The sequence below is a fragment of the Callithrix jacchus genome, chromosome 8 (genome assembly GCF_049354715.1).
Source record: "Callithrix jacchus isolate 240 chromosome 8, calJac240_pri, whole genome shotgun sequence".
In the NCBI taxonomy this organism is placed as follows: Eukaryota; Metazoa; Chordata; class Mammalia; order Primates; family Cebidae; genus Callithrix; species Callithrix jacchus.
The window spans coordinates 127,484,291-127,511,266 of NC_133509.1; the positions used below are offsets into that span (position 1 = coordinate 127,484,291).

The following is a 26,976-nucleotide window of genomic DNA, read 5'->3' on the forward strand; positions in this document are numbered from 1 at the left end:
GCAGGAGGGAGTAGGGAGCAGGACGGGGAGTGAGAGAAGTCCAGTGAGGGTGCGACTGCAGGGTGAGCCCAACCTCGGCCTGGTCCTGTGGGCAGCTCTGGAGCATAAAGTAAATCTTGGGCCACTCCTAGGCATGTGTGAGGCTTCAGCACATAACAAGCCCTGATGGTCCCAAGGGCCAGCACTTAGGGCAAACCCCACTGAGGCTAGTGGGTTGGTGTGTAGAGTTGGTAAAGCCATCAGGGTGGGTGGGGTGTCAGCAGTGGCTTGGTGACTGGCTCCTGCTGATGGGGCATCTGTGCTGGGTGACGCTTTGTGCTGTGACTGCCCAGAGCTGCCTCTAACCCCTACAGCAATAACACCTTTAGGGAAGGGATTACCATCTGCAGAGCCACTTCAGTGATGCCAGCCCCCAACGCTGTGCTGAGGATCAGACCCAGTGATCCTTGCAAGGGGTTTAGCAGGGTGCCTGGGACGAAGTAAGGGCTCAAAAAACCATCAAGCATGTTCTTATTGCTGTTATAGATAAAGGAACTGAGACAGCCAGGTGTGGTGGCTCATGCCTATAATCCCAACACTTTGGGAGGCCGAGGCGGGCAGATCACAAGATCAGGAGTTCAAGACCAGCCTGGCCAACATGGTGAAACCCCATCTCTGCTAAAAATACAAAAATTAGCTAGGCATGGTGGCACATGCCTGTAATCCTAGGTACTTGAGAGGCTGAGGCAGGAGAATTGCTTGAACCGGGACCTGGAAGGCAGAAGTTGCAGTGAGCTGAGATCGTGCCACTGAACTTCATCCTGGACTATAGAGTGAGAAGAAACAAAAAAGAGAGAAACTGAGGCTGGGGATGTGACCTACCCCAGTGTCACAGCTAAATTCTGAGCTGATTTGAACCCAAGCATGTCTGAGCTGCAAGGCCCAGCTGCTTCTGCCCAGGAGGCTGACTGCTGGGCCTGTGGCTGGGAGGATGCCTGTGCTGCCCCGAGCCAGCTGCTCCCTCCACATGTGGGAGACCTGAGGTCCTCTTTATGGAAAAGTGATGTTGGGAGCCAGCCAAAGAAGGGTGGGAAGGGAATTTAAGGTAGAGAAGACAGCATGGGCAAAGGCCTGGCAGTGGGAAAGCTATGAGCAGCCTCAGGAGTGGCTTCATGGCAGAACTGCTTAATGGGTGGGAGATAAGATGCTTGGAAAGCCTCGAACACCTAGACTGGAGGTTCAGGGACTTCCTACTGCAGGTGCTGTGAGCCTGTTGCTGAAATCATACTGCTGTTCAGCGAGTGACCTGGCCATGGCAGGTTGTGGGATTGGAGGAAGGGGAGAGCAGAGACCAGCAAGGGGCTACTGCAGCCACGTTGGCCCTATTCCCCAGACAATAGCTAGGGGAACCAGAGGGATGAGCGCAGCCACTGAGGGAGGTGGCAGGGGGAGATGGGAGATGCTGGGGTTTCCATCTTTGACGAGAGGAGAACGAACATGCTTGATGGTTTCTTGAGTATTTACTTGGTGTCAGGTGCTCTGCTCAGCACCTTGCAAGGATCATGGGGCCTGATCTGCAGCACAGCCCTGGGCACTGGAGTCACTGGCCTCAAGATGTGGGCGCCATTACCCAGAATGAGGAAGGAAGAGAGGAGCCTCTCAGATCTGCCCCACCCTAGGATGTACCCAGCATTGTGACTAAGCCGCCACCCTCCTGTCCCCGAGGAGGGGATGGCTGGCTGGGCATCCTGGCCCTAGAAGAAATCTCATCGCTGTGCCTGGGAAGCTCTGATCTGTAGCCGGCCAGTCAGAAGCACTGGTAGCCTGAGACTTGCACCTGCCTCTGAAGAGGGGGCAGTCTTGGGGGACTGAAGCCCTAAGTCTGCAGAGTCTAACTCTCCATCCAGGTAATTAGCGTCAGAATTGAGCTGAATCGTTGTACACCCAGTTGGCGTCTGGAGAATTGGAGAATTGGTTGCTGGTGTTGGAAAACATTTCAGAGAGGGTTATAAAATCAGTTTAGTGGATCGTGATTGGCTTTTTTTGTTTTTAAATGAAAAAGTAAACTGGACTAGAAACTACCAGAATCTCATGTAGTTGGAATAAGTCTCATTTTGCTATACTTTAGTTTTTCAGTGGTGTGTGTGTGCACGTACACATATGCCGTGTCATGATGTCAAAGGTATTTCTGTCTGGTTACAAACATTTGGAGAGCACCAGCTAGAACCGAGACCTCCAGAAAGGCACACTGGCTCCCTGGGAAGTGCACAAGCTGACCCTCCCAGGGAGAGAGTGTGGGGGAAATGTCAGGATATTTATTCTGGAAATCTCATTTTCAAAATTCCTATTGTTGTGAATGCTTTTTAGTGGATTTTTTAGTTTATAAACACACACACACACGTCAGGAAGGTTGCTTAATTTTAATATTTTTTAATAGCCCTGACCTTGGTGGCATGCATCAGAATCCCCCCAGAAGCTGTTTAAAAATGTGGATTTTCAGCTGGGCATGGTGGCGCACGCCTGTAATCCCAGCACTTTGGGAGGCTGAGGAAGACGAATCAATGAAGGTCAGGAGTTCAAGACCAGCCTGGCCAGTCTCTACTAAAAATACAAACATTGGCAGGGGGAGTTGCAGGCACCTGTAATCCCAGCTACTTGGGAGGTTGAGGCAGGAGAATTGCTTGAACCCAGGAGGCAGAGTTTGCAGTGAGCCAAGATCGCACCACTGCACTCCAGTCCGGGTGCCAGAACGAGACTCTATCTCGGAAACAAACAAAAAAAAAAGTGGATTCTCAGCCTATCCCCAGACCTGATGCTAGGCACCCTTGGTTGGGAAACTAGCAATCTGTATTTCTAGCAGATCCCCTAGAGGATTCTGATCCAGGCAGCCTGCAGAGTATGCATGGGTATGGCAGCCCCAGGGGAGTCCCTCACTGGTGCCTAGTTCCCTTTTGGTTTTTGGCTGCCAGTGAGTGTTCAGGCAGAGGCTCCACCACCCCAGCACCCTATCTGAGGTTTTTCTTGGTATTTTCCAAGCCCTAAGAACTCAGCAGTTGGGGATGAATAAGCCGTGCGTGGCAGCACCAGTTTGAGACTCCTGCCTTCCTCTTCTTCATGCCTGTTAATATTTACGGAGGCATGAAACTAACTTGACCTCCAGACCCCAAACTGGGCAGTTTGCCGGGGTTTCACCTTTGTCATGGAGCAAGAGGGCACCACGAGGACACACTGAAGCTGAGGTTGGAAGACTCAGGTGTTTAGTGACAGTCTTTTATTATAGAATTAGGAGGAGCAGGCATCGGCCGTTCCATTAGCTTGGGACCATTCACTTCTGAGCCCATCAGAGGCATTGTGGGAGTGCAAACGGGAGCAAGCTTGAGGAAGGGAGATCAGTTTGGTAAGTTCTGTCATTTCTCCAAATATATCTACCTTGTGGCCCAGCAGACTTACATCCAGAAATTTATTCAATAGAAATATGAGCTTGAGGCCAGGCATGGTGACCCACACCTGTCATCACAACACTTTGGGAGGCTGAGGCAGGCAGATCACTTGAGGTTAGGAGTTTGAGACCAGCCTGACCAAATGGAGAAAACCCATCTCTACTTAAAAATATAAAAATTAGCTGGGTGTGGTGGTGCCTGCCTGTAGTCCTAGCTACTCGGGAGACTGAGGCAGGAGAATCACTTGAACCCAGGAGATAGAGGTTGCAGTGAGCAAAGATCATGCCACTGCACTCCAGCCTTGGCAAGAGTGAGAGTCCATCTCAAAAAAGAAAAAAGAAATTTTAGCCTGAGGGCAGAAAGATGATGGGCTGAAGTCGTTCTTTTCAGCACAATTGGATCCAGTGGCAATTAGGAAATAACTTTTTGCTAAAAACAAGTAGTCTAGGGGTTACAAGCCCGAACCCTGCATTCAGATGCAGGCATTGTCACTTATAAGCTGTGGAATGGGACAAGCCATTGAGTCTCTCTGTGCCCCAGTCTTCACAGCTGCGAGATGAGCCTAAGGAAAGCACCTGCTTCGTGAAGTTGATAAGAGGATTTAAAAAGCCAATACATGTAAATGGACACTTAGTAAGCTCTGTAATGGTTAGCATTAATGAAAGAAAGAGAGAAAGAGGCTAGAGGAGGGAAGACAGGGAGAGAGAGGGAGGGAGGGAGGGAGGGAGACAGAGAGAGAGAGAGAGAGAGAGAAAGCTTAGATGATCATCAAAAGAAGAAAAATGGTGGTTGGGCACGGTGGTTCACACCTGTAATCCCAGCACTTCGGGAGACCACGGTGGGTGGATCACCTGAGGTCAGGAGTTTAAAATCGGCCTGGCCAACATGGTGAAAACCCATCTCTACTAAAAATACAAAAATTAGCCAGGCGTGGTGGCACATGCCTATAATCCCTGCTACTTGGGAGGCTGAGGCAGGAGAATTGCTTGAACCTGGGAGGCAAAGGTTGCAGAGAGTGGCGATCACACCATTGCACTCCAGCCTGGGCAACAGAGTGAGACTCTGTCTCAGAAAACTAATATAAAATAAATGACGGTCATCCCATGGGTTGCTCTGCAGCACAGAAAAAGAAGCCAATGCACATGTGTGGACTTGCTCACTATATAGATAACTTTACTGTTCAGTGAGGGAAGCACGCTACAGAGCAATAGATGGAACATAGTGTCGTTTTCATTTTTAAAATACATGATGTGGGCTGGGCGGGGTGACTCATGCCTGTAATCCCAGCACTTTGGGAAGCGGAGGCAGGAGGATCACTTAAGGCCAGGAGTTCAAGACCAGCCTGGACAATATAGTGTGACCCTGTCTCTACAAAAAAAATTATATATATATTTTAATGGTGTGTGTGCATGTGTGCTTGGCCATGCATGTTTGTGCATTAAAGAAGGGCCAGGAAGCTCACTCTCCAGAGTGTAGACCAGCAGTCCCCAACCTTGGCACCAGAGACCACTTTCGTGGAAGACAATTTTTCCATGAGCCAGGGGTGGCGTGGGGATGGTTTCGGGATGCTTCAAGCACATTACATTTATTATGCACCTCATTTCTGTTACTAGTGCATTGTAATATATAATGAAATAATTATGCAACTCGCCATAATGTAGAACCAGTGGGAGCCCTGAGCTTGTTTTCCAGCAACTAGACAGTCCCATCTGGGGGTGATGGGAGATAGTGACAGATCATCAGGCATTAGATTCTCAGAAGGAACACAAAACCTAGATCCCTCACTCACACAATTCACAGTAGGTTTCGTTCTCACTGCTACGGCTGATGTGACAGGAGGTGGAGCTCAGGCGGTGATGCAAGCGATGGGAGCGGCTGTCATTACAGATGCTGCTTTTCTCACTCCCTGCATGCGATTGGTGGGAGCGGCTGTCAGTACAGATGCAGCTTTGCTCACTCCCCTGCCACTCACCTCCTACAGTGCAGCTCAGTTCCCAACAGGCCAGGGCCTGATACCTGTCTGTGGCCGGGGAGTGGGGGACCCTGGGGTAGACAGCAGGACCCTCTGGAGAAGGGAGGACCTGCACATCTTAAGCACTTTTGTACTGTATGACTTTGGCTATAGTAAATATGTGTTTCTTTTCTAACTAAAAAAAAATCCAACATTAACAAATGGAGACGATAGCGCTTCCATCTCAGGACTGCTTCCAGGGTTAAATGGGATAGCGGGGAAGGCTCTTGGTGAGTGATTGATAAAGCTTAGCAAGTGGTAGTTCCTTTTCCTTAAAAAATAATGTAGCAAGTGGTTTGTGATACTGATTGAGAGTTTTGCCCTGTAGAGAATCAAATTTTATATTAGTGTAGATTTTTAAATGTTTCGGTGTTTCTTTCGGAAACTTACTACTGGCTGGGGGGTCTTGGGTGAATCCCTTCACCTCTCTGAGCCTCTGTGTCTGCTGTAAAACAGAGGTACTAATGCCTGCCCTCAGGGCGCCTGTGATATAGTAAGAATATCATTTAAAGCCTCCAAAACACCTAGCCCCATGCCTGACACATAGTAGACGCTCAACAAACACCCACATCCTCTGTGTGCTTTCCTTTGGACGGGAAGAAGCTTCTCCTGGGTGAAGCAGTGAATTGGGCAGGATATGGAGAAGCAGAGATGCATGAGACCCTTGAATCCCATGTCGTGGAGGAAGAAGAGGTCCATGGTGTGGCCTTAAAGGGTGTATAGAGTGTAAGTGGACATAGATGGTAAGGATGAGGGGCTGTTACCTCTATGCATAAGCTCAGAGATGGGAAGGGGTGGGCACAGATGGACTGAGGGCCTCTGCTGGCCACCATGATACACACAGACATAGAGAGACCATCAGAAACCCTGCTGACAAGCCACCAGGTAACTGAAGTAAACTGAGGCAACTTGGGATGAACGTTGCCCCCCTTCAGAATTAGAGCTGGGGTTAGTGGTGGTGGTGCAGGGCCTGAGAGGGGAGTGGAGCACAGAGGGCCCATCCAGTCTGGCTATCAGAAGACCTCAGGTTCCAGCAGAATCACACAATGACAGAAGATGCCAACAGCAGCTGGCTGGCCCCCAGCCCATTTGACAGTGGAGAAGCACAAGGCCACCCCCAGGACCTCAGAAAAGGACCCAGAACCTGTGCCACAGCCTGCTCCATCCTACTCTTCCGTAAACACAAATGTTCCAGCTCCATCAAAGCACTTCCCAAGAGACCATGGGGGCACCTGGGAGGCCACAGAAGCTGACTTCGCTGGGCAGAGGTGCCCCAGCTGGGGCCCGCCCATCCCAGGTGGTCTCTCTGTTGCTGTGCCTCCAGTTCAGCTCCTGAGTTTGGGTCCATTCAGCAAAGAGCCTTGGAGCCTCGTGGTGAGTGCTAAGCACAGCGGGGCTTTGGAGACCCAGAAGGCAGCACCCACCCATTCCAGGAGCTCCCAGGGCTCACAGCCTCATGTCACCAGGAAGATGAGATGTAGACAGTAAAGCCACAAAGACCTCAGGGAGGAGGTGGCTCTGGCTGAAGCCATGGTGGGAGGCTCAGCAGATGATGGACGATGGAACTTCAGTGACTGGCATCAGGATTTGGGGAGAACGTGGACAAAGTGTGAGTGAGGGAGGGTGGAACAGGTTGGGAAGAAAATAGTGGTGGCTGCCAGACCTTGATAACCACTGCTGGCTGCCCTGTCTTCACAGAGGAGGAAACGGGCTCAGAGAACTGGTAGGTGGGATAATGAGGAAAGAGTGGGAGACATGGCTGGAAAGGGGGTCGCCCGGCCTTAAACACTAGGATGAAACATAGAATCGGGACTACCCATCCTAGGGCCCCGGCAGTGCCACACACCCCTTCCTGACCCTGTGAAACAGCCCTGGGCTGGAATTCAGAAGCCCTAGACTCAGTACACAGTTCCTTCAGCTACCCTGTGGCCTGGCCATCCCTTTTCCTCTCCAGGCCCCAGTTTCCCCATCGGTCTGAATTCCTTCTGCAAGATCTCTGGAGGGAACCCTGAGCAGTTCCCCATGGTGACCAAAGCCATCAGATGGAGCTGCCTGACTATGCGTTTATTTGCTGGGAGATGCTGGACTGTGCGCTCATCGGGGGCTGGCTGACTGTGCATTTGCTGGGAAATGCCTGACTGTGTGTTTGTCGGGGGCTGCCTGACTATGCGTTTGCTGGGAGATGCCTGACTGTGTGTTTGTCGGGGGCTGCCTGACTGTGTGTTTGCTGGGAGATACCTGACTATGTGTTTGTCGGGGGCTGCCTGACTGCATTTGCTAGGCAATGCCTGACTGTGTGTTTGCTGGAAGATGCCTGACTGTGTGTTTGCTGGGAGATGCCTGACTGTGTGTTTATCGGGGGCTGCCTGACTGCATTTGCTGGGCAATGCCTGACTATGTGTTTGCTGGAAGATGCCTGACTGTGTGTTTGCTGGGAGATGCCTGACTGTGTGTTTGTTGGGAGCTGCCTGTGTGTTTGCTGGGAGATGCCTGACTGTGTGTTTGTTGGGGGCTGCCTGACTGTGTGTTTGCTGGGAGATGCCTGACTGTGTGTTTGTTGGGGGCTGCCTGTGTGTTTGTCGGGGGCTGCCTGACTGTGCATTTACTGGGCGATGCTGACTATGCGCTCACTGCACATCTCAGTGTGCAGCAGAAAGAGTAAGAGGGTGGGAAGGGGTGGGCCACTCACTCTACCCTAAGAATGCCTTTAGAGGAACTGGCCTGGGCTCAGCAGGCCAGGATAACCAAGGAAAAGCAATGACCCTGCTTCCCACTCCTGAGGAGGGTCTCCACCTCTCTGGATCCCTGGTGCTGGCTTGGGACCTAGAGTTAACTGGATGCTCCCTCTGCCTCAGCATCTGCCCTTCAGCTCCAGGGAAGCTTCTAGGCTGTAATGAAGACCCCAGCAGCCAGCGGGCATGCCAGGCTCTTCCTTTGTGGAGGCTGGGAATGGATGCAGTGGCCCCAGACTTGACCTCTGCCCCTCGTGTCTTCACAGAGACTTACTGCCCTTCACGCTGAGGCTGCCCCAGGCCATCCTTGAGGCCAGCAGCTACACGGACCTTGAGACCATCGCCAACCTGGGTCTGGGTGAGTCCTCTCCAAGGGGCCGGGGGAGCTGGTGGGGCCTTAGGACCTGAGGCCCTAGGACCACCCCAGGGGCGGCCCGTGCAGAAGGACAGCCTGAGTCACAGCTCTCACGGGACACCCACAACCCTGCCTCAGGCTCCCAAGCCACATGGTAGGGAGATTGTTCAGTTTCCAAAACACTGCCTCTGTCAGCTGCTCAGGACACCCTGAGGCACAGCCATGTTTGGTCTGAGGGAGCAGGGCCTGGTCAGGACCAGAGAGATTGGTGTGGTCCTGGGAGAAAGCGAAGCTCAACCCCAGGGCCCTTCTGAGTGGGGACCAAAGAGCTGGGGCCGGCAGCCACCACAGCCCTTGCCCCTCATCAAATGAAAAAGCAGCACCAATGTGTGACCATGAACTTGGGTGTGGCCCTCGCTGGGGCCTGTCTCAGGCGGAGACAACTGACCCTAAGTACACCCCACCCCACCCTTCTAAGCTCCTGAGGGGTAAAGAGGGGAGAGGAAAAGAAGGGGAGGCAGGGCCCAGTGTGTCTGACCCCAGCCCTTTCACAGAATTCTACGAAGGACTCACTTTAGTGGGCTCCTCCATGTACAGGCTGTGCTGAGCATCCTGCAAGGATGCCATCTGCAGGTGCCCCCTAGAACTAGGGCCTCACCTCACTGGCCCTCAAGAAGCCCAAGCATGCCATGTCTGGAACTGCCGAGAAACTGGGCCACCTGCCTCTCTCAGCGTGTGTTGGGAGCAGAGAATTTTTTTTTTCTTTTTTTTTGAAACAGGTTATTACCCAGCTTGGAGTACAGTGGCATGATCATGGCTCACCCCAGCCCCAGCTTCCAAGGCTCAGGTGATCCTCCCACCTCTGCCTCCTGAGTAACTGGGACTATAGGCATATGCCACCATGCCTGGTTAATTTCTTATATTTTATAGAGACACAGTCTCTCTGTGTTGTCCAGGCTGGTCTCAAACCCCTGGCCTCAAGCAATCCTCCCACCTTGGCCTCCCAAAGTGCTAGAATTATAGGCATGAGCCACTGTGCCCAGCCCTGATAATTTTCCAGGGAAAGAGAGAGCATGTTTCACACAGCTGCTCAGGAGCCGCTGCAGGCCCCAGAGCCTCATAACCTGGGGCCGCCAGGTCACGTTTAAGAGCAGAGCAGTTCATCAGCAAGTCTTTAGCAAAATTCAGCCATACATAGAACACTGTGCTCCATGGGGCTGAGCACAGTGCCCAGAACATGGGTGCCCTGTTCACCAGTATTGGTGGAATGGAAGAAACAGTGACCCAGAGGGCAGAACCAGGTCACAGAGGAAGTGAGGGCAGACCTGGGATGAAAGACTACACCCCTTGGTTCCCAAGCCAGGCCACTGTTCACCACTCAGAGGGGTCCATCAGGGGCAGCAATGCAAGAGACACCACAAGGCAGCCGTGGTCAGGGGCCAGGAAATAGGAGGGTTCTGGTCCTTGGATGTTAGTGTTCTGTGAGCATGGACTGCATTCTACCCTCTTTAGCTGCATTGGCTCATCGCAGCTTCAAACAGTCCTATAAAGCAAGTACTATTATTGTAATTCCCCTTCTATGGCAGGGGAAACTGAGGCACAAGAGGTTAAGTTATGTCCAATGTCATCCCAGGCACATGGCAGGGCTGGGATGAACCCAGGCCACTTAGCTCCTGCACCTACCACCGTTTCATGGTGCCCCTTAACTCTTTCTCCAAATTCTTCTAGGTCTCATTTGCCCAGTTGTAAAACCAAGGGCCAGTTTTCAGTTGCTATTGGAATAAACTTGCTATTAAACTTTGCTTCCCAGAATTTTAGTTTTTGGGCTCTCACCCTCCCTCCCAGGACCTTGGATGTGGGACAGATGACAGTTCGTAATTTACACTTTTGTAAGGTGCAAATGACCTCCCCTAGGAGTTGGATGACACCGACTGTTGCAGAGTGCTTGGCATTGTCTTATGTCATTTTTGTGCATTTTAAAGATAAAACACTGGCCGGGCGTGGTGGCCCATGCCTATAATCCCAGCACTTTGGGAGGCTGAGGCGGATGGATCACCTGAACTTGGGAGTTCGAGACCAGCCTGGCTAGTACGGTGAAACCTCGTCTTTACTAAAAATACAAAAATTAGCCGGGCATGGTGGCATGTGCCTATACTCCTAGCTTCTCCAGAGGCTGAGGCAGGAGAATTGCTTGAACCTGGGAGGCGGAGGTTGCAATGAGATCGGCGACAGACTGAGACTCTACCTCAAAAAAATAAAAAAAACACAAGTTTTAGCCCAGCTGGGAATCTTGTGCAAAGTGCCCCAGATAAGAATTGCACCAAAGGCTTTCTGTCCTCAGCGGTTCCTGAGCAACTGTGTGAAACATGCTCTCCTTTTCCCTGTAAGGAATCCTCAGGGCCGGGGGCGGTGGCTTACACCAGTAAAGTGCCCCAGACAGGACTTGCACCAAGGGCTTTCTGCCTCTGAGCACAGCCTTTCCACTGCTCCTCGGCTGTGCCTCCTCACCTTCTCTGTTGTTTTTGCAGCGAGCAGTCAGTGGCCAGTTCGCAGGCCACATTGGTAGAGCAAGTGAGATGCATGGCCTCGGTCTCTGTCACATTGCTGTACCTCTTGACCCCACTATGGGGCTTAGGCAGGCATCCCTAGGACTGACTGCCAAGGACTCCCTGCTGGTTCCTCTTACCTGCAAGAGTGCAGCTTCTCCTAAGACCTAGAAACGTGCTTTTTTTGAAGGGAGATGTTCATCCTGTGAGAACTGCATTCCTTTCTGGAATAGACAAGGCCTTCTCTCCTGGGAGAATTTGATCTCAGCACAAGGAGGAAGTGGAGAGGGAGGTTTCCACTTGGGAAGCTGACAGCACTTCACTTTCATCTGTCAGCACCTACCTCCTTGTGAACAGGATTTAAGTGTAAGCTGAGTATTTGCAGCTTAAGGAGCTGAAGGGTTCTGAGCAGACCTGGTGTCCCCAGAGACACAATGCCAGTCATTTTTCCAGCCAAGCAAAATTTCACTTTTCAGTCATCTCCTGAACGACTGGACTCCCAGAGCAGAAGGAGCCATCCTATCAAGGCCAGAGACTTTGGCCCTGGCATGGGCAGGCTTGAGCCCTGCCAACCTTCATGTGAAAAAGTGATAATAAATATGCAAAGAGCGGCATTTGTCAAGGGCCCTGACACACCAGGCATTGTGTCTGGCATGTCACACATTGTTCTAGGAAGGGACTTTGGTGGCAAAGAAGTGAAACCCACTCAAACTAGCATAAAAAAGAGACTTAGAGAAAGTATACCAGGGACCCTCAGAGAAATGGAGATGGTCCATTTGAAGAAATGTCTAGAGCCAGGCTTTGTAGGTGACTGCAGCTGCTCTGTGCACACGCCAGCCCCTTGCTCCCTGCACAGGGCTTCCTTGCTGACTCAGGTTCCTGCTCTTCTGCTCCCCTGACCAGATGAGCTCTGACTCAGCTAACAGCCCCACCTGACCACTGTTCTTCATTCAGATTCTCCAAGGAGAATCCAGATGATCCCTGGCCAGCCTAGTGATGAGGCCCTGTGAGTCAGGGGTTACCTTGCCTGGTCAGCATTTCAGGGAAGACCAAAAGGACAGTGGGGGGTAAATTCATTGCCCCATGCCCACACATACATTATTTCATTTATTCACAAAAAAGCCCATTTTACAGATAAGGAAATGCAAAGTTGAGGAGTCTAAAGTGTTTCTTCAGCTATAACAACGAATGAAGTGAAGGTACTGACACATGATGCAGCGTGGAATAACCTGGAAAACATGCTAAGTGAAGGAAGCCGACACAAAAGACCCCATGTGTTACAGTTCCATTTGAAGAAAATGTCTAGAGTAGGCAAATCCATAGAGACAGAAAGCAGATTAGCGATCGCCAGGGGCTGGATGGGAAGCAGGGTGGAAAGGGGGTGCTTCACATGCATGGGCTTTCTTTTAGGGGGTGATAAAAATGCTCTAAAATGGATTGTGGTGAGAGTGGCACAACTCCGTGAATGTACTGAAAACCACGGGTGTGTTTTTCGAATGAGTGAACTGTGTGGAAGGTGAGTGGTATCTCACTAAAGCTGTTATCCAGAGAGAAGCAGAGGTCGACTAAAGGGCTTTCCTCACTGGAAGGTCAACAAAAGCTGAATTCACACTCAGGGCTTGCTCTGCCTGCGCTGTGCCCGGATTCTCAGCCAGCCCTCCTCACCGCTTCCCGCCCCTCGGCCCTTTCCCCTCCACTTACTGTGCCTCCAGTGGAAAACAGCATGGTGCCCTTTTGCCAAGGAAGCCTGGATTTGGCATTGGGATGGGCAGGGCGGTGGTCCTCACCCTCTGCACCATGCCCTCCATATGCCTCCTGCCATATGCTGCTTTTTCTTATTACATCTTCTTCTCGTTCTTTCTTTTCATTTTTTTTTTTTTTTTTTTGGGACAGAGTCTCGCTGTGTCCACCTCTCGGGTTCATGTGATTCTCCTGACTCAGCCTTCTGAGTATCTGGGACTACAAGTGTACACCACCACACCTAGCTAATCTTTGTATTCTTAGTAGAGATGGGGTTTCACCATGTTGACCAGGCTGGTCTCGATCTCTTGACCTTGTGATCCACTGACCTCAGTCTCCCAAAGTGCTGGGATTACAGGCATGAGCTACGGTGCCCAGCCTACATCTTTTTTCTTATGATGAAAGTCAAGCATGTTGTGTGTACTTGTTTTTAACTGACAAGACCAGAAAAGGCTGAGGATGAAAACCATGCATAGTCTTACCACTACTGCAAGTTTGGAATGTGTTTGCTTCCAGTTTCTTCTCCTTAATACGCCTATACGCAACTGAAAATACGGTTTTGGTTTCTTGCCTTCTGGTTTTGTCTGAATGTATTCGTGACTTTCAGTTTTTTCCCTAGATCCCAGAGCCAAGGAGTGTCTAGTTAAGGCTAAAGATTTACTGGTTTTCAGTCCACTGGATGATCTTGTAGTTACGGAAAGTTCGTGAGGCCTATGTATTTCTTATCATTAGTGTCATCAATTTGATTGTTTTGGCGTGCTACCCATTTTCTATGAGAAGAATGTAACAAATATCCAGAGAGTTGCACCAGGCCTGCACAGCTGTGATCTGGGTGAGCAGTCCTGGGGTGTCCCAGCACCAATGGGCAATTCTGTAATCTACCTCATGATGCCACCTTTGCCCACAGGAAGTCTGGAGGTGGGCACCGGGGGTCTCAGCTCACATGTGGGGCTGATATGCAGTTACTATGGGGTCAGCCTGGCTCCCTGCTTCTCCTTGCTCAGAAAACTCCCAAGGAGCTGTTGAGATAGGGATGATGTAGCTGAAACCCAGCTATTGACCCGCAGGTTCAGCGCCATGCAGTGGCGCACAGTGTGCATTCATGAGCTGACGTCATAAAGTCCAGTTAGGACTTGGAAAAGCCGGCGTTCGAACGTGCAGGCTGTATAAGGTGTAATCTTGTACTTGAAGAGCTTCCTGTGAGTCAAGGCCAAAAAACTAACATAGGGAGCAGCAATTCAGCATGAAACTATATTCAGCAGTTGAGTAAAAGTCTAAAAGGGATTTGGAGAATAGGGGAAAGCCTCTTACCGTGGTTTTCAAACATGTTTCCAGTGTATGTGTGTTTCAGACTTTAAAAATATGTTGAGGAAAGGCATATGTTCTGTGGCTCTTCCAAGTTTGCTTGTAACTTGCCTTTTCCTTTACATCAGATGATGAGCATTTTCCTACTTATTAAAACTTCATTAAAAACTTGGCTTTCAATGACTATGCAACAGCCTGTCTTTGGGATGCTGCATGAATATTTATTCACTGACCTCACTGGATTTTTTAGTGTGTCCATAGCATCTGGAACATTTGCTGCCTTTACTTATCTCTTCCCCAACCTGCCACTGGCCCCAGGCTTCCCAGGGATAGAGCCTTAATTTACCCTTAGGACCCACAGCCTAGCTGTGATGTGACCCAGGTTCTCTAACGATTGAAAGAGTGGACATCTGGCAAGAGGTGTCCCCAGCCAATGCTCAAGAAGTCTCAGGCCAGCAAAATCGTGGCCTCAGTCTGAGGCCAGGGCAAGGCTGAGTCCTTCTTTAGGAGAACTCCTGCAGCAGAGCCAAGGCTTGGTATGCTGCATTTGGGCATTGGACCCCACAGCTTTGCCAACCAAACCACCCGGATTGCAAGACACAGGGTTCCGCTTCTCCTCTGGCCTTGGCGTTCGGCAGGCTGCAGAGAAAGTTACCCACTTCCCTTTTTCTGGAGCATAAAGCCCTGCAATGCCACTGTGGTTCCCAAACAGGCCCCAAGACCCTGGACGCAGCCTTTTAGCTCCTGGCTGCCCCCCCTCCTCGGAGTGGCATTGGCTTTGAGACCTTTGTCCTGCCAGGGTGCAAACCCCAGGCCTGTCTTAAGGCAGGGAAGCTGTTCTCAGTTACCCAGGCCTGGGGCCTATTTCCCTGAACCTATGTCTGCTCTGTTCCTGCCAAAATCCACACCTGAGCAATGGGAAATGTGCCCTTGTGTTCTGTGCCTCATAAACCCATCCTGTCCCATGGCAGGCTGCCCAGCTGGTGCTCCATCCGCCTACAGGGCTCCTCTGCCCTCCTTCCTGCCTCCCTCCTCTCACTGTCTTATCTTTACACATCCTCCCGTGGTTCAGGTTGTTCCAATCTTTCCTTTAAAACTAACCTTGCCTGTGTCCCCTTCCTCAGAGGCCTGACTCTCTGCTCTGGCTAAGCTGATCTACTCATGGGTGCCAAGGGGCTGACCCAGGGCCCCTGCTCTGGGCCAAGCAGGCTTAGGTGCTGGGAAAACTCAGATAGCTGAAGCATTTGACTGCCTTCTGGAAGCTCTGAGTCTGGTGGGAAAGTCAGGCAAAACCGAAGAATTCGAGTCCCACTGATGGTCACTGCTGTCACAGGCACATCATAGCTACAGGAACACAGGCGGGGTGGGCGAGGCCCGAGCACATCAGGGAGGTACCGACGGACAGGTCACATTCGGCCCGAGCCTCGAAAGATGAGTAAGCATTTGCCAGGTGAAGAGGGAGGGAAAATAATTCCATACAGAGGTAATAGCATTGGCCAAGACCCGGTGATGGGGCCACATGTGGCATGTTGAGGAAGAAGTGAACAGCAGATAGCGTGGGGTGAAGACTCGGCAGATGGTGTCGGAAAAGATGTGCAGGGGCCAGATCCTGCAGCCTTGAATGCCAGGCTAAAGGGCTGAGAGTGATTCTCAACAGAGAGCCACCCAGGGCCTGCCATACGCCCAGCCTAGGACCGCAGGAGGAGAATGGAGCAGAGGGGACCACTATAACTATGATCTGGGGGAGCAGTTGTGGGGTATCCCGGCACCAATGGGCAGTTCTGTATGTTATCTACCCCATGACACCACCTTTGCCCACAGGAAGAGTCTGGAGGTGGGCACCAGGGGTCTCAGCTCACATGTGGGGCTGCTGCTCAGTTACCGTGGGGTCAACCCAGCTGCCTGCTTCTCCTTGCCTGGAAAACTACCAAGGGGCCAACTTAGTTGGGCCTGTGTAGACATGGGCACAGTGCTTCAAACACTCCAGAGGCTTAAACATGTATGTACTCAAGGCAAGGTGCCTGGGAGAGTGAGGCATTCATGGAGGAGCCAGGAACTGCCCAAGAAAGTCTTGAAGAGCAGCTCGTCCAGGCCCTGGGAGAGGCCACTCTGGATACTGTGACCTCGGTGACGGTGATGGGCACAGAGCTTTGCACATTGGAAAGAGTCACAGGAAAGGTTGTCGTGCTTGTTAATGTGATGACAGCTGGCATCTCTCCCCTGGCTATGATATTCAGGTGGCCAGGCAGAGGGTATCTGCCCAGGACAGGGCTGGGGGTTGCACCTCAGACAGATGCACACAGCTGGTGGGCCGCAGCTCACTTCCATTCTGTTTCTTCAGTCCTTTTGTCCTGGGAAAGCACTCGCTTGCCCTGACTGCATTGGTGTCCCCTGGCCAGCAAGGTGGCGAATGCCTATATCCTTGATAGTGCCCGCCTCTTAGAGCGAGCATGTGCTCAGCTGCTCCAGGCCATCTTGTGAGGTCTCCTTGCAACATCAAGAGCCTGTTGTGTTGTTGCCACATCCTCAGTTCTGGGCTGCAAGCCTCCCTGCTCCTTACCGATGCCAGGAGAGCAACCGCCATGGGAAGTGGCGCAAGTTCCTGTGGAGGAAGGCTGCCTAACACACAGGCTCAACGCACAGGACACAGGCGTAGAACCAGCTCGACCTGCCAGATCCCCGCGCCTCACTCCCCAACCCAGTGACGGGGCAGGGGCGAGTGCTTTCATGTTTCTGAGCCTCTTACCCTCATCTGTGAACTGGGAGTAAGGCCTGTGATCGGGTGGGTGAGATAACCCAGGTAAAGCAAGTAGCGCATAGGCTCACCCACAGCAAGAACGCCATGAACGTTCGCTCCTCTGATTATCCTCCATGTCATTTTTCATATTTTCTTAAGGGTGAATTCCTCCCAGGAGTAAAGAGTCCTGGGTGAAAGGCTGGCCCACCAATTCACAAGGAACACTGCACCTGCCTGGGTAATCCCCTGTCCAGCTCCCAACCGAGCAGGCTGAACAAGACCTGGGACCCACGTTCCTCTCAGGAGGAAGCTCTAGTGAGCGCAGGGTGGGCTGTGCGCCGACGGCAATTGTGATACGGCCAGATGTGGCATCTCTGTGCCCTTTTTGGAGGGTCCTAAGCCTCTGTCAGATGCTTGGCAGGGTGTGGTCCCCACCAATCAAGAATGCCTGTCCCTAGCCTGCTTTGGTGGCCAAAGCCATGGCTGAGCCCCCAGGGACTGGGTCAGCAGAGAGGCACACACTGCAATGCAGCTCCGTGGTGCAGGAGCCTTGGCTTCCCCTGACTGGGCAGAGGACCAGCTTCTTCTTTTAATCTAGAGATTGGCTGGAGTCAAAATCACTTTGTGGAAGGTAGGTGCTCCCTACTTGGACAGCCGGGTCTGATCTCGCCGGCCACAATCCATAGGCTCGTTCTTCCTGCATGTAATGATCATGGAGGCCAAAAAAGGACCAAAGTTCCTTCCTCCTCACACGCCTGGGATGTGTGTACTGTTGTGACCCCATTTTAGGGATGGCTAGACTGAGGCCTGGGAGGATCAGGCCACCTGTCCCAGAGCACCCAGCTGGTTGGCTGCAGGAACTCCAGGACCTCTGTCCCCTGTGTCCTCAGCATGCCTTCCCCACAGCTCCAGAGCACAGTGTTGTCACCCCCCACCCTGCGTCATCAGTGCCCTCTGAGGTGGGCTCTCAGATCCAGGAAGAGAACTGAAGCTGAGCCTGTCACAGCACCGCCCCCCCCCCCCCCGCCCAGCCCCGCCCCACCCCGCTTCACACTGCTGGGGAGGACCCAGCGGGGCTTCCCCTCTGGAGGCAGGAAGTGGTGGGAGAGGTTTAAAAGCGTCCAAGAGGGGAAAACAACCCGCGGAGTAGTGAAGCAAGTACCTTGAACAGCCCTCCCACGGCCCTGCCCCACTCCACCCGTAGGCCCCTCCCACAGACCCCACCCACCACAGCAACCCTGGTGCCTGGTCCGGACTGACCACCTGCGCCTTTCTTGCTTCCACAGGCTTCTGGGACTCCTCGCTGAATCCTCCACGAGAAAGAGGGAAGCCAGGAGAGCCCCCAAGAGACCGCGCCCCCGGATCGCCCCCAGTCTCCAGCCTCAGGCCCACAGCCCATGACGCAAACTGTGCCTGTGAAATCGAGCTCGCGGTAGGAAATGACCGCCTGTGGTTTGTGAATCCTGTTTTCATCGAGGACTACAGCAGTGCCCTGCCCACTGACCAGCCACCTCTTGGAAACTGCCCTGCACACCCCTTGCCACCCCCCTCTAATGCTACCTCGCCCACCTCCAGGTGGGCCCCACGCCGCCCACCGCCCCCTCCCCCAGCGCTGCCCCTCCAGCCCTCCAGCCCAGCCCATCCCCCTCTGCTTCCTGCACCTGCCCCCACCCGGGTCTGTCCTTTGCCCAGCTCTCCCCCTGTGCCTGCCCCCCACGTCACACCCCATGCCCCAGGTCCCCCAGATCATCTGAGCCAGCCACCCATGACAGCCTGCGAGAGACTTCCATGCCCCACCGCAGGCCTGGGCCCCATCAGGGAGGAAGCCATGAAGCCAGGGGCAGCCTCCAGCCCCTTGCAGCAAGCCCCCGCCCCACCACTGCCAGCGAAGAAGAACCTTCCCACTGCCCCTCCCAGACGACGCATTTCCGAGAGGGTGTCCTTAGAAGACCGAAGTGCAGGGATGGCAGCAGAGGGGGACCAGCTCAGCCTGCCTCCCCAAGGGACCTCAGGCAGCCCTGAGGACATGCCCCAGGGTAGCACAGAACAAGGCCAGGAAACAGAGGTGAAAGCCAGCGACCCCGACAGCATGCCAGAGCTACCCAGGAAGACCAAACAACCCCCAGTCCCACCGCCCAGGAAAAAACGGATCTCTCGACAACTGGCCTCAGCCCTCCCAACTCCCTTAGAGAGCGCCGAGCTCCGCACACAGGAGATGGCCTTGGAGACACCCATGCCAGGTCCACCCAGAGATGGCCAAAGCCCTGCCCCGCAGGCTGGGACTCAGCACCCCCATGCCCCAGCTGCTGCCCATGCCCAGAGCTCTCCAGAGTTCAAGGGCTCCCTGGCCTCCCTCTCAGACAGCTTGGGGTTGCCTGCCACGGCCGCTGACCAGGACTCCTACTCGACCAGCAGCACAGAGGAGGAGCTGGAGCAGTTCAGCAGCCCCAGCGTGAAGAAGAAGCCCTCCATGATCCTGGGAAAGGCGCGGCACCGGCTGAGCTTCGCCAGTTTCAGCAGCATGTTCCATGCTTTCCTCTCCAACAACCGCAAGCTATACAAGAAGGTGGTAGAGCTGGCGGAGGACAAGGCCTCGTACTTTGGCAGCCTGGTGCAGGACTACAAGGTGTACAGCCTGGAGATGATGGCGCGCCAGGCCTCCAGCACAGAGATGCTGCAGGAGATCCGCACCATGATGACCCAGCTCAAGAGCTACCTGCTGCAGAGCACCGAGCTCAAGGTCCTGGTGGACCCTGCCCTGCACTCCGAGGAGGAGCTCGGTCAGTGCCCTGGGAGGAGGTGGCAGGGAGGAGAGGGCGGTGGGGCTCATAGACTCAGGAACCCTTAGGACAAGAGAGGCCTATGCAGCGGATGCTGTTGGTGCCCACCTCCCATCCCCTTTCCTGGGCACCAGCACCTTTCTCCAGCTGCTGCAAGGTAGCCTGGTAATGGTGCATGGCTCTCCCCTTTCCTAGAGAATTGACCTTGGCTGAATAGGATCTATATTATCTGCACCCTGTCTTCCACCACCAGGGGCCCACTGCCCATTACTCCCTGCCATGTGGGAACAGAGACTGGCCCCTTTGCCTCAAGCAGGACCACTGCGTGATGCAGTTTATGCTCCAGGGCCTGGTGAGATCCGGCTGAGACTCACAGATCATCCTTGCTCAAGCTTGCTCTGCGGCTCCCCACTGCTCTCACGCCCTGTCTTCTGAGTATCTTCACCGTGAAATCACACACACCCAGATCCCACTTTCAGGCTCTGCTTTCAGGGAACCAGCCCAAAACAGCTCACTCCTCTGACCACCCCTTCTAAAGTAGTCCCCAGCCTTGCCCACCCTCACCAGCCTTGAGTCCAATAATTATCAAAGCTTTTTAGGATTGTGGTTCCCAGGGAGAAGTAGTTGTGATCAACCATATACCTATGTATATTAAAAATATTCAGACCAGGCACAGTGGCTCAAGCCTGTAGCCACAGTGCTCTGGGAGGCCAAGTCAGGAGGATCGGTTGAGCCCAGAAGTTCGCGACCAACCTGGGCAACATGGCAAAATCCCGTCTTTACAAAAGATGCAAAATTAAGCCAGGTGTGGAGGCACGCGCCTGTAGTTCCATCTACTTGGGAGGCTGAGGCAGGAGAATTGCTTGAGCCCAGGAGGCCGAGGCTGCAAAGAACCAGCATTCCACCACTGCACTCCAGTCTGTGTGACAAAGCGAAACCTTGTCTCAAAAAGAAAAAAAAATAATACATTCTGTCAGCTCGCACTGCTTGGCCAAAGTGGTTGCTAAACACTTAGCTGCTTCTGAGCTAGTTGGTAAACGGTCCCCTGACTTCCCTAAGCCTCTCCTTCCCCACCCGGTCATGAAAGTCTGTGCTGGGCACAGTAAGGGACATGTGGGGCTCTGAGCACAGATTCATAGTGAATGTTTCTTAGAAAAGGAGCTTTGGGTGTTCCTTTCCAGGGCTTCTGGATTTTGCTCGCAGACTCCTGAAAACTGATAGGTTTGCCAGGCCACAGGATTAATGGTGGCATTTCAGGCGTGGTGAAGGGTGGTAGGATTGAGACCTGAGGCCAGTGCTGTGTGTGTGTGCCCAGGCCCCTGCAAGCAGATAGTCGACAAAGAGTTATTGGGTACCCGACTGCATCAGGTGCTGGCTCAGATCTAGAGACAGAGGTGAGCAGGTTCCTGCCTGCAGGGAGCTTACAGTCTAGCAGGGGTGACAGGCAATCTGCAAGAAGGATGAGTAGGGCCGGGTGCAGTGGCTCATGCCTGTAATCCCAGCACTTTGGGAGGCTGAGGCAGGCAAATCACGTGAGGTCAGGAGTATGAAACCAGCCTGGCCAACATGGTGAAACCCCGTATCTACTAAAAATATAAAAATTAGCTGAGTGTGGTGGCACACGCCTGTAATCCCAGCTACTTAGGAGGCTGAGGCAGGAGAATCGCTGGAACCTGGGACGCGGGGGTTCCAGTGAGCTCAGATTGTGGTGCTGCACTCCAGCATGGGCGACAGAACGAGACTTTGTCTCAAAAAAATAAAAATTAAATTAAAAAAAAACAAATACAAAAATCAGCTGGGCATGGTGGCGTGCACCTGTAATCCCAGCTACTCAGGTGGCTGAGGCAGGAGAATAGCTTGAACCCTGGAGGCAGAGGTTGCAGTGAGCCAAGATTGTGCCACTGCCCTCCAGCGTGGGCAACAGAGCAAGACAAGAAGCAAGGAAGGAAGGAAGGGAGGGAGGGAGAGGGAGGGAGGGAGGGAGGGAGGAAGGAAGGAAGGAAGGAAGGAGAAAGAAAGAGAAAGGAGAGAAAGAGGGAAGGAAGGAGGGAGGTCAGGAGGGAGGAAGGGAGGGTGGGAAGAAAGAAGGAAGGCAGGCAGACAGAACTATGACATGTAATTAGTGAGGACATGTGGATGGGAGTGAGGTCAGGAGGCTGTTGGGGGCAAGACCCCTAGGACCTTGTGAGCCTCCCTGTAGACCTGGCTTTTCCTGTACGTGAGATGGGGTCATGCAGGGTTCACGTCCAAGGGTGGGTGATCTTACTCACATGTGAACAGCAGAGAAACTCAGACTCAGTGTGAGGCCACTGCTGTCACAGCCGAAGTGAGCAGTGAAGGTGGCTGGGACCAGGCCAGAGGCAGCACAGATGGGGAGACGTGGTTGGGTTCTGGGCCTGTTGTGACGCTGGAGCCTGGATGTGGGAGTGGGAGAGGGGAGGTAGGATGTGTCCAGGCAATGTTGTCCCTGGGAGGACAGCATCCATTCTGGGGCAGGCACTGGGGATAAGTTGAGGAGCTTGGTTTGGGACATGTGACAGTGGAGATGCTTATTAGACACCAGGTGGGGAGGTTGAGCGGGCCATAGAGGGCTGAGTCTGCAGTTCTGGGGCTAAAGAGAGCTGTCTGGGAAGTGTCAGCCCAAAAGGAGCCATGAGACTGGATGAGATCATCTGGGTCTGAGGACTGAGCCCCAGGCACCATGTAGACCAGGAGGGCATGGAAGGGCATGAGAGGACATGGAAGGACATGGAAAACTCAAAGTGGCCCAGAGGAGGCTCTGGTCAGCCTTGCCTTCCAGTGTTGGGGGAGTGTAAGAACTGAGGCCCAAGGGAGGAGTCAGGGGTGCTGAGCCATGGAAAGGGTGGTGAAGTACTTTTCTTCTGGAAAGAGATGACAACATGGACAAAGGCACAGAGGTGGGGAATGAGGCTGGAGGGTCACGGGCCATTCACACAGGCAGTGAAAGTCAGCCTGAGGATTTGGCCCAGAGGTGATGGAGCCCCCGCAGGGTGTGTGTGGAGGGCAAAGCAGAGGGAATGAAATGGGGACTGCTCAGGAGACTGGGGTAGGGCAAGGCTAGTACCCCGTGGCCTTCAGCAGAGAAAAGGAGGTAGAGCCAAGCTGGAAACAGCAGGAGTGACTCCAGCCTCAGGGCAGCCGGCTGGCAGGATGGAGATATACCATGGGTCCTGTTAAGCCCAACTCTGCCTTGGGCATCAGATGCCAAAAGGTGCTAGACTTAGAGTTTGTCCTGGCAGGTGATGTGGCAGAGTGTCACCAGTGCCTGTCGTGGCACAAATGTGTGAGGCAGAGAGGTTTCCAGGCAGCGGGAGGTGGCAGCTGAGCTGAGCCACCAAGGACAGGGAGGGCTGGCTCTGCAGAGATGGGGAGAAGGGCCCTCCAGAGGGCGGGAACAAGGTCAGCTCCACAGCAAGTGTCATTCCAGACACTGCACGTGCCAGCCTCATGACTGCAAACCAGATCCGATGGGCTTGGCTATTATTGTGCCCAAGAAGCCACAGCTAAGAGAGGTTTAGTGACCTAGCCACGAGGACAGAGCTGGTAGCAGCGCTGGGCTTGAGACCCACGCAACCCTGCCTTTTCCATGAGCTGAGTGCTCTGCCTCTGCCTCTTCCTTCTGAGCTCTGCCCATGTGAACAGTCAGATGGTAGAGGAACTTAAACCACATAAAAGGCTGGACAGGGCTGGGCACGGTGGCTCACAGCTGTAATCCCGACACTTTGGGATGCCGAGGAAGGTGGATTACTTGAGGTCAGGAGTTCGAGACCAGCCTGGCCAACATGGCAAAACCCCATCTCTACAAAAAATACAAAAATGAGCTGGGTGTGGTAGTGGGCGCCTGTAATCCCAGCTACTCAGGAAACTGAGGCACGAGAATCACTTGAACCGGGGAGGTGGAGGTTGCAGTGAGCCAAGATCGCGCCATTGTACTCCAGCCTGGGCAACAGAACAAGATTCTATCTCAAAAAAAAAAGAGAGAGAAAAAAAGGCTGACAGAACTCCATGCTTAGGGTGCTTCTGGTTTTATTAGGGAGACATGTCACAAGGAACAGTTGGAGCAAAACAGTCCTAGCGTATGGCTGCTGAGGGCATGAGTCTGAGGGAGAGGAGGTGCCAGGAAGAGAACCTGCAGCTCTTAGATGTGAAGGGGCCAGGAGGGCATGGGCACAGCCCTCCCATTTTGCAGTTCAGGAAACAGGCCCTGGGAGGGGAGGGGACTTGGCCAAGGCCATGCAGAAGCCCCGGACAGTGGGGAAGTGCAAGCCCCTGCTCCCGGGTCAACTCCATCTGCTCCCATCTCTACCTATGGAGGCTCCAAGGACAATGAGGTCGGGAGGTGGGTGTGGAAGGAGGGTCAGGAGTGGGCTGAGGGAGGTGAGGGCAGCCCTGTGTTCTGCCGAAGGGGAAGAGGGAGGCAGCAGCAAGGGACCAGGATGGCCATGGGTTAGCCATGGGGAATCAGTGGTCTCTGTTGAGACCCAGCCCCAGGGGAACATGAGTCCCTCCCTCTCCCAGGTCTGGGGCAGCCCAGGTGTCTCCCTCCGGGAACAGGACTTGGGACCTCCCTTACTGGGAACATAGCCAAGACCCATCCCCTGGAGACAGAGCAGAGCCAAAACAACTTCCTGAGATTATGTTCCTACAGTCACCCAAAGCAACGGAGCGTCCCTTGGTGTCAGGTAGACATGAGTTCAAGTCCTCCTTCAACCCCCAACCTACCTCCTGAGACCCTAAGTTGGTCCATCTTCAGAGTGGGGATCAGAGCAGCTACAAGATCAGAGCACCAACTCCTGCTCCAAGAGCAGATCTGACTGCTTGTCAGATAGGACGGCATTCAAACAGTGAAGGAACCAGCCGTGTGGACAGCTGCAAGGCCACTGTGCCATGCAAAGCAAACTGCAGGAGCAAAGGCCCTGGGGCAGGAGCAGGCCTGGCAGTTGATGGAACAGCCTGAGCTCGGGGAGCAAGCAAAGCAATGAGTGAACGGCCACAGGGCTCGATCACAGCAGGGCCTCGTAGGCCATGGCGAGGCTTTGGCTTTGATCTGCTTGCATGGGAGGTGGGGGCCATTGGAGGTTTCCAAACAGAAGAATGTCATGATCAAAGATATCATAACAGGACAGTACCCGCTGCTGTGTTGAGAAGGGATGTAAGGGCCAGGGCAAAAGCCGACTGACATAACCCAGGCAAGAGATGATGGCAGTAGCCTGAACAACCCAGGTCAAGGTAGTACCCATGAAAGTGATAAAAAATCAGGTTCCGGGCTGGGCGTGATGGCTCACACCTGTAATCCCGGTACTTTGGGAGGCTGAGGCGGGTGGATCATGAGGTCAGGAAATCGAGATCATCCTGGCCAACATGGGGAAACCCCAACTCTACTAAAAATACAAAAATTAGCTCTACTTGGTGGCTCGCTCCTGTAGTCCCAGCTACTGCAGAGGCTGAGGCAGGAGAATCGCTTGAACCCGGGAGGTGGAGGTTGCAGTGAGCCGAGATTGCACCACTGCACTCTAGCCTGGCGACAGAGGGAGTCTTTGTCTCAAAAAAAAAAAAAAGGTCAGGTTATGGATATACTGTATTTTTGAGACTAGCGTCAAGTGGGTTTTGGAATTGGAAGGGAGATGTCAAGAATAATTCCACCAGTCATTTACTGGACATTCAGGCCATGAGCTTACAGCTGCCCAGGTTGTACTCTGCACAACTCCAGTATAAATAGCACCCTCTGAAGTTATGTACTCATAGGCATCCCTGTGAGAGTTTGCTCTCTACCAGGCCCTGTGAAAAGCATCAGGATACAATGACCAGGTAGCATGAGGCCCCAGGGGCTCCTGTGCCAGTGCCTCTCCAGTATGGCTTTCTGTTGAATATACTACGCTCTCGTGTGTCAGAACCACAGGGTGTAACTGCTGGGGCTGTGCGTGTCCTTCCAGGGGCCAGGGGATGGGGATGCTGTGCTCTTGGGAAGCAGAACCAGGTGTCAGGATCCCTGCTTCTGGTTTCCTCACCCTTGCTCTCTTGTTCACCTGCAGAAGCAATTGTAGAGTCCGCCTTGTACAAATGTGTCCTGAAGCCCCTGAAGGAAGCCATCAACTCATGCCTGCATGACATCCACAGCAAGGACGGTTCGCTGCAGCAGCTCAAGGAGAACCAGCTAGTGATCCTGGCCACCACCACCACCGACCTAGGTGTGACCACCAGTGTGCCAGAGGTGCCTGTCATGGAGAAGATCCTGCAGAAGTTCTCCAGCATGCACAAGGCCTACTCACCAGAGAAGAAGATCTCCATCCTGCTCAAGACCTGCAAACTCATCTACGACTCCATGGCTCTCGGCAACCCAGGTCAGTGGGCAGCCCGCAGGGGTCTGGGCGAGGAGCTCTCTTTGTATGGGTCCATGACCCCTCCCTGACAGGGACTCTAGAGCTCTTGGAAGGCGGCAGACTTCCCAGATTCAGGTCAACCTTGGGGAGGAACTAGGGGTGGGTGGGGGTGCAATTCCTGGGCCCTCTAAGAGTTACCTAGGGACTGGGAGGAGAGCCATAATTGGCAGCTGCCCTGGAGGCAAGTGAGGAAGCCAGCCCATACCTTAACTTTGTGTGAATTAGGAAAAGCATGGTGTTAGTTTCCTAGGGCTTCGGAAACAATACCACAAGCTGAGTGGCTTAACCAGTAGAAGTGTATTGTCTCAGTTTTGGAGGCTGGAAGGTTCAAGATCAAGGTGCAGGCAAGGCTGGGCTCCTTCTGAAGATGCTAGGGAAGGTTCTGTTCCTTCCGAGCTTCTGGTAGCTCCTTGGCTTGTGGCCACAGAACTCTGATCTTCATGTGGTGTGCTTGCTGTGTGTGCGTCTGTGTTCCCATTTCCTCTTTCCATAAGAAGGCCAGTCACATAGGATTAGGGGCTCACCCTTCCCCAGTATGACTTCATCTCAGCTCATTACAGCCACAAAGACTCTATTTCCAAATAAGGTCACAGTCTTAGGTACTGAGGGTTAAGACTTCAACATATAAATTTTGAGGGGCCACAATTCAACCCCTAACAGGGGCCCTAAACAATTAGCATTGATTTGACTCCTAAGTCCATGGGGCATGGACCACTATCTGATCTTGGTCAGCCGTGCCTGAGCTTGAGGGGGCTTACTTATGGGTCTGTGGTCAGAGGTGGGTCAGTTGGAGGCCAGCTAGTCTGGGATGGCCTTGCTCACGTGCTGGGTGGGTGGTTGGCTGTTGGCTGGTCTGGGATGGCCTTGCCCACATGCTGGGTAGTTGGTTGGCTGTTGGCTGGTCTGGGATGGCCTTGCCCACATGCTGGGTGGGTGGTTGGCTGTTGGCT

The 26,976-nt window shown here is 53.2% G+C and overlaps 1 protein-coding gene across 4 annotated transcripts in view; it reads left to right on the forward strand.

Annotated features, from left to right (window-relative positions):
- Positions 1–26,976, forward strand: part of RIN3 (Ras and Rab interactor 3) — a 174,292-nt gene that overhangs the window by 118,397 nt on the left and 28,919 nt on the right. For all 4 annotated transcript variants that reach the window (XM_035261311.3, XM_035261312.3, XM_035261314.3 and 1 more), the window contains 3 exons: positions 8,429–8,520; positions 18,132–19,625; positions 25,679–25,987. In XM_035261311.3, coding sequence (XP_035117202.2) covers positions 8,429–8,520; positions 18,132–19,625; positions 25,679–25,987 — 1,895 coding nt within the window. The remainder of the gene's footprint in view (positions 1–8,428; positions 8,521–18,131; positions 19,626–25,678; positions 25,988–26,976) is intronic.